Raw genomic sequence first — 7,708 nt, 5'->3', positions numbered from 1 at the left:
TTTATTTATTTATTATTATTTATAATTTTTATTTATTCCTTCTTGACCTTTATTTATTCTCATCTTACTTCCTTAATTTTTTGTCTCTTAGTGCAAACAATTTTTATATTATTTCTCTTATATCTTCTTTTCAATTTTTACGTGTTTTCATGTTGCCTGTAAATTTTAAATCTAATTGTCTATTTTATTTCTTTCTTGTATATACTTCTATTAATGTATAATTTTCTAACATATATTTAAATAATTTTTAACCCTACCTTAGTTTACTTCTTTGTATCTTATTATCCTACTTATTTCAACATATTTTTAGTTATTTTGTATCTTTTTTAGCCCTGCAAAATGGGGCGAAATGTCGGAAAATTTGTTTTGTTATTTTACTGCACCCCTGATTATCTCCTTCGTATTTAAAAAAAATATATACATTGAATTTCAAATAAATAAGTTTAAATTAATTATAAGTTAATTCAATATAATATACAATTTATTTAGCTAGTTTAACTATAATGTATCAATTGATAATTTAAAAAGTTTTTGAAATTAGATTAAATAATGAAGAGAAGATGGACACAATAAAAAACACTTGTTAATTTTGAGATAACAATTAAAAATAACTAATAATAGTAAAATTTAACTTCACAATTAATTAAATTAGATTATTAATTAAAATTAACAAATGAAACTCTGCTTGATTGTTTCCATCATGACAATATTTACTGTCATGATAGCTACTATCATGGAGCTTATACTATGCCAGTAACTGTGTAAATAGTCACTATTTAAACAATACATGTTTTTTAAAAAAGTTGTGATTTAGCAAAGTGATGTATATATAATTTTTAAAGATTATTAGACAGAATTTAATGTATGATATTAGGGATTGGATTTGAAAATGGATAATTTGAGATTCAAAATGCTATCCAGTTCATGTATAAAATGTATATGAAGTTTTAAGGGAGTTTTATCCCCTAGAAATTGATAAAATAATGAATATATGAATCTTAGGAAGATAGTTTTTTCTGTTATTTCAAATATAATATTATTTGTTGAAATAAAAACAGTTAGTCATTTGACTGAATCATTATTTCAGAAATAATTATCTTGTGAAACAACTCTTTAATTTATTTATTAAATACATTATTTGAACAGTAATATTTTTCTTTACTATTATGTTAATAAGGAAAAAGGTAAATTATTTATTTTGAATTCCTACCTGCTGAAAGAAGAACACATGCTGAATAGAGTGCCAACTCTGTTTCCGTCAGCTTCAATTCAGCAACACCTCTGGCAACTTCAAATGCCAGGTTGACCAGTTTAATTTCCGCTGTATCTGCCGTGTAAAATGCATCCTGGGGGAGCATGGTGTCACCGTACAGGACACAGCCGGAGCTTAAGTCAAAGTATCGTGACATCCTGAGAATCGCAAGTTCGAAACTTCCTGAAATTTTACAGATCAATTTGTTTGATTAATTTTTATTCTGTGCTTCATATCCTTAAAACTAGCTACAACACTAAAAAATATGTAATATGTATGTTAAATTTACTAGCTCTATAATGCATCATTTTTACATGATATGAAATAAATTCTCAAAATGTTGATTTCTTGTAGTTTGGAAAAAAACATTTGACTTATGAAGAACTATAACTCAGGAACTATTTGATGAACTGATGTCTATTAGCACTCAAATTAAAGCTCGTTGATTGCATTTTAAAATAGTTTATAATTAATATTTTTGTAGGAGCAGTAGTTTCTATAATATCTGCCAAAATAAATTTGCAAAACATTGATTTTGATTGATTAAAATAACGAAAAAATAAATGTTTGCTTTTTAAAATAACTGTTGTAGGTAGTTTTAAGAATATGGAGTATAGTATGAAAGATAAGGAAACAATTTAGGTTTTTATTTAATAAAATAAAAACAATAATAAAAAATAAAATAAAAAAACAAACCAGCTTTCAAAAGGACGATTTGGTCATCTTGAGAGAGTTTCATGAAGCCGGGAACCATCTTGGCGAATTCAATTATTTGTTGGATCACAGATGTTAACTTTTGAGCACATTCCAGCCAAAGCGCTTCGTGTGCCTGAAATAAAACAACATTTTATTCTTCTCCTTTTTTTTTTTTTTTATAATTATATAGGAAGAAATGTATTTTTACATTGATTTAAAAGCAAAAAAAAAAAAAAACTCCATTTTTTATTTGTATTAAATCGCTGCTTTACTTTGACAGTGCCAGATCTGACAGAGAAAACAACTTTTTTTGTATTTGACATATTCCATAGATTGTCTCGTAGACTGGATTTAATTTGTGACAACTCTACTAGCTTTTATTTAGTCTGTAGAATGAATTCAGTAAAGTAAATAACCCTCAACCATACTATGTTTTCAATAGGCCTTATTAAAAATAAAACAGTTTAGTTTTTCAGCTGGGATACTATTAAAGCAAAAAAGCAATATTTTCTCATGACATCATCATTATGATGTTTCAGAGCAATCGATTCCCCATCTTCATAAATCCACAACAAATTAAAAATTAGCGTGTATTTTTACATAAACTTTATAAATTTAATTTAACTATATCTTATAATATAACTTTAAATACCCCTTTATCACTTTAACACAATCATCAATCAAATGCTGAAATTTTAAATAATTAAAGAAGAACAAGATCTTGACTAAAACTGTACTAATTTCATTCTAAGCCCGTATTGCACTTTGAACCTTATTATTATCTTTTATTAATTTTACCTTAAACTCCAGTTAAATAATTTAGTTGTTAGTTTTAATTTTTTCTATTTTTTGTTATATGTTTAATTTTTGAAATAAGAAGGAGATGGTTGGGAGTGCAGTCAAAAAAGGAACAAAGAATAGTAAACAATTATTTATTTTACACAACTATTGTTAACTATTTTTAGTTCCCTTTTGACCGCAACTCCATCCATCTGCTTTATATTTTGAAAAATATGGTCAATCATTTTTATACTAAATAGTTTTTGATATTGGAGTTTGTTAATTTTTTTATTTTACTGTTATGTCGTGTGCTTTTATAATATAATATTGTAATATTTACTATTATAATTATTCTCTTATTTATTTATTTTCTCTTGCATAGTAACCCTATGTAGGTGGAGTTTATTTTAAAAAAGTGTACATACTACATGTGAAACCGCATACTATACGTATGTAATGTGGTGTTAACATCACAATGTGTAATAGTACTAAACTAAAAATGTTAAAAGAAAAGATAGCAGAAACAAAGAAAACAAAACAAATAACACATAAAGTATAAAATACAGTAGCTAAAATGATGCAAATAGAATATGTGGTTAGAGAAGGCAACTAATTATTTAATTCAATAGATAACCAAAATTAAAAGTAAATAGATAATAAAAATAAATATTGTGAAGATGTGGGAATTAACTATTAAACTAGAACAAAACATAATTAAAGAATTGTTATATAAGAGGTACAATTGGGGCACATACGATGATCACATTTGGGCTAACTCTATATTAGAGATGAAGTGCACCAGCTCTTTTTTGTATTTTCCTAAGATTTCAGATTGCTTAAGTGGCCATGTATCTCTGAGTTATGCAGGTTTTTATTAAATTGAACCTTTATTGATCAAACAGAGTGCAGTAGAAAAGTAAATGATTAGAAGTTTGTCTGTCGCAATTACAGAAATCAGTGTTAGTTATGTGAAATCTCTTAAAGTAGTATTTGGACAGTCTATGTTCTGTCAGAAGTTGAATCAGTTTGTAATGTGTACTTTTTATTTTGTTATAATTTTGAGAAGTTATGTTAGGTATTTATTTATGAATGGGTTGTCCTTTAGTTGATAGTTGCCAGCATCTGTCTCAGTCCTGAAAAATATTCTCTTATTGTAGCTGCGACTCAACCCTGTAGGTTCGGGTCCACCCAACTTCATAAAGTGGGTATCCATGATTGGGAAAAAATCTGGTAGTCGAAAATAATTCTAACCTCCTTGCACAACCTTTGGTCTAGTAACAGTACTTCCTTACAAAGTACTGAACCACTGACTCTTCATGAATTGTAGCAGTATAGATAAATATTAATTTTATTTAGAATGTTTTGTTTTCTTCGATTTTTAGTGTTACATTTGTTGTTAACAAAATGAACAAGAGAAACACGAAAGAATGAACAGAAGCTAGAATGAGATAAACATACCATGTCTTTGTAGAAAATGAGCTTGGAAAGTTCTGGAGGCTTTCTGAACATATTATGTATATGTTCCATTGTGTACAGGCACGTCCTTGCATGGGCGTCTGCTATTGTTTTAGATAGAAGTTCAGATATCTGGGCAGGATCTGCAAAAATATAAAAAAAAAAAAAATTATAAATTTGTTGTTTATTTTACAAAAAATATTTATCTAAACATTCTAAATTTTCTTTAAACCGTCTCTTAAGATAAAAGTTATTTATGAAAAATAAATCCAATAAAGTTACATGCATAATGAACTGAAAATTTAATTAAACTTGTTTACGGAATATAATAAATTGTTACCAAACCCTTTTAAAAAGCTTTTGGTGATGTTACATAAGCATGCATAACATGTGCACTTAGCATATATACAATTTTCATTTTTACACATATACAGATATATTCCAAAAAAAGTATTAATTTTAAAATAAATTATTAATGTTAGGCCTATTCTTAAATAAATGACCACTAATCGATCTAAATGCAATTGGGTTAATTTATTTAAATCTTAAAATTATCAAATGTAAATTTCTGATGGGCATTGATAGAAAGCATAATTGTCATGAAGGTAAAAAAACTAATGGGTTTTAAAAATGAATGTAAAATATTTGCTTAAACCTAAGCAACACTTTTCTTATCCTCTTTTTAATATTAAGAATATTTTTACCTCTCAAAATTGAAAAAGGTATTATTATAGATTAAAATAAAACTTTACCCTTCATTCCATTAACGGAGTCATTAATGGATACCTTTAACAATGTTAACAAGGATCCCTTTTTCTAAAACAGTGTCTGAAACCATTTAAAGGAAATTTAATTTATGATTGGACTCCAGTCATTAATCTACGGTCAACTATCTACACCTCAAATTTGATTTATATTGGAAGAAGATAGTTGATCGTATGAAGTAGATTTAAACAATTTAATATAAAGCAAGGTTTCCTTAATCCTTTCATCTGTTATTTTTATATTATTAATCTTATCATTTCCTTCTTACTTGTTACCGTAACTTACCTTTGCCACATTCACTTTATCTATCTGTTTATTATTTACACCTTCCTTTTTACCATATTTCTTACTATTTCTAATAATTATTGTTCTACTATTTATTAATCTTGTTCTATATTAACAATTCTATCATACGTGTCTGTATATATTATTAATCATCAATTATATTTCCTTAAATTAAGCTGTCTCTTTTTTTTATAAAAAATTCTTAGAATTTTAGAGCTAAATTCTTTCTTGAACTTGGAATTTTTTTATTTGGTCTGAATCGTGCTACTGTCTACCTTATAAATTATGAACTACTGTATTGTTTGAAAATCCCTTCATTCAGTAGCTCTCCAGCTATATCAGGGAACAATTTCAAATTGATTGATAAAGTAGATTTGAATAAATAGGTACCTAATGATTAAAACAAAATATACAACTAATTTTAAAATATCAAGTTATAAAGTATTCATAATAACAAAAATATTTCATGGTCTTGTGGAGATATATTATTTTTTTTTTTTTAAATTTAGTTATTAATAGAAATATATATTAGAATAGGAAGTAATAAAGCTGTAACTGATTTATCTTCTATGGACTGCAGAAAACCCATGATACTAATTTTAAATTTAAATCAATTCCAATCCTCAGAAAAGCACAAGGGTAAATTCAGAAGTTAATCTATAATAATAATTAAAATTGATATTTTTTGTTTGTCATAAGCAACCACCTTCTTAACCCAGTTGAAGGCCTGAAATTTAGGCCAAAACATCACTCATTTATTAGTTTCACTTATTTGTGTGTATTGTTCCTTTACTGATCGCACCCCCAACCATCTTCTTCTCATATTGAATTTACGGTCTATAATAAACGCCTTTAAAAAATTTAATAAAAAAATTTGAGCAAAAAAGGAAAGAGCACTTTTTTTTTTTATTAATGACTAATCCGCTTGTCTTAAATGCATTTGAAAAGATAAGGGATGTCAGTGCTTAGTGACAAAGGCTGTTTGCTTCCGAAGGAGTTGCTTGCCTTGTTACTGCAGTGATGTCAGTTTGAATCCGGCCTGGGGGGCTGATTTTTAGAATAGATCAATTACCAGTAGATAGCCTACTTGTATTTCAGAAATGACCAGGAAGGTCATAAAATAAAATAAAATTGCTAAGTCACATCACAGGTTTGATACACTAATATTTTTCAGTCACTGAAACTACATACCTGCTTAAAAATTCTGTTAAGAAAAAAACATTACTGTTTTTTTTTTTTTTGTAAATATACGGTATAATAAAAAATTACAAGAGACACATTTGGGAAACAGTTTTAAAGATGAATTTAAAACGAAAGGTATAAGTGATAAAAACTTCTCAAGAAATAAGAAATTAAAATATTAATTTTAAAATTGGGTAATGATATGATATGACATCGGTAAATAAATCTGTGAATTAACTGTGTTTCCTCTACTATTTAATTTCTTACTCTACTTTCTTACATTGTTAATGTGTAACTGTATTGTATTATATATCTCTATTGTATTACTGTTAATTTTATTTGTATAATGTAAATATTATACCTCTTGTTTAAAAATATTTTCAAAGGAATAAGGCTATTTACTGAGAAAAATTGATATTGACTAATTCAATAGTCTTAGAGCCAAGAAAAGAATGTTAAAAAAGACAAGAGGTATATAATCTTTACACAAAAAATGATAGTGGTATAAAAATAACGGTAATACAGTTCAGACAATGAATGGGGTAGAATAAACTCTGAAAGGTTAATGAAAGTAAGAAAGTAGAATTTTAAAGAAAATTGTATAAGAAAAAAAAAATGTTTGTTTGTATCTATCTATAATTATGTTATTTTTATTTAAAATACCTATTTCTTTTTTTTTTTTTTTTTAATTTTTGTTACCGAGGGCTCATATTGAGGCTCATGTTTTAGGTTCAATAATTCTTGGTGCTATTTTATTAAAGTTTGGGAGTTATGGTTTAATGTGTGCTTACTGGTTCTCATTTTTTATCAAGATATATTTTGAGCTTTAATTGTTAGACTTTTATATATATTTCAAGTTCATATTAAATCTATTATTGCTTATATTGTCTAAATAGGGTGTTTAGACTGGAATCAATGACCTGGGCAAAATAGCCTGCAATATTTTTTTAAATATGTGGATATTAGGTGTAAATTTATATTTAAGACTGAGGATGGCCGAATTGGCCGAAACATTGGACTTTAGAAGAGTGTTTTGAGACTTAACTTGGATACTAATTAATTTATTTAATCAATAAATTTTTCATTTTTAGAGATTTTGTCTTTTGTAAGTTATTCCTACAGGACTAATTTATTTTCTGCAACTCTGCATGGTTAGGTTTATAGAGGAATAGCTTTCATTAATTCGGTGAATACTCATAAATATATTTTAGTTCTTTTTCATTTTATTCCTCTATAAAAATAAGCATGTTGAGTTTTAAATTAAATTTTTAAACCATCCTTCCTCCATTAATT

General features: G+C 26.6%; 1 protein-coding gene across 1 annotated transcript in view; it reads right to left on the bottom strand.

The window, feature by feature from the left end:
- Positions 1-7,708, bottom strand: part of Hr3 (Hormone receptor 3) — a gene marked incomplete at its 3' end in the record, with an annotated part of 109,308 nt that overhangs the window by 4,307 nt on the left and 97,293 nt on the right. Inside the window, 3 exon segments of the mRNA XM_067049782.1 lie at positions 1,211-1,435; positions 1,949-2,081; positions 4,187-4,326. Coding sequence (XP_066905883.1) covers positions 1,211-1,435; positions 1,949-2,081; positions 4,187-4,326 — 498 coding nt within the window.

Source organism: Halyomorpha halys, unplaced genomic scaffold, assembly GCF_000696795.3.
Source record: "Halyomorpha halys isolate HHAL.00 unplaced genomic scaffold, Hhal_1.1 Scaffold356.1, whole genome shotgun sequence".
Classification (NCBI taxonomy): domain Eukaryota; kingdom Metazoa; phylum Arthropoda; class Insecta; order Hemiptera; family Pentatomidae; genus Halyomorpha; species Halyomorpha halys.
This window is presented reverse-complemented; position numbering and strand designations above follow the sequence as displayed.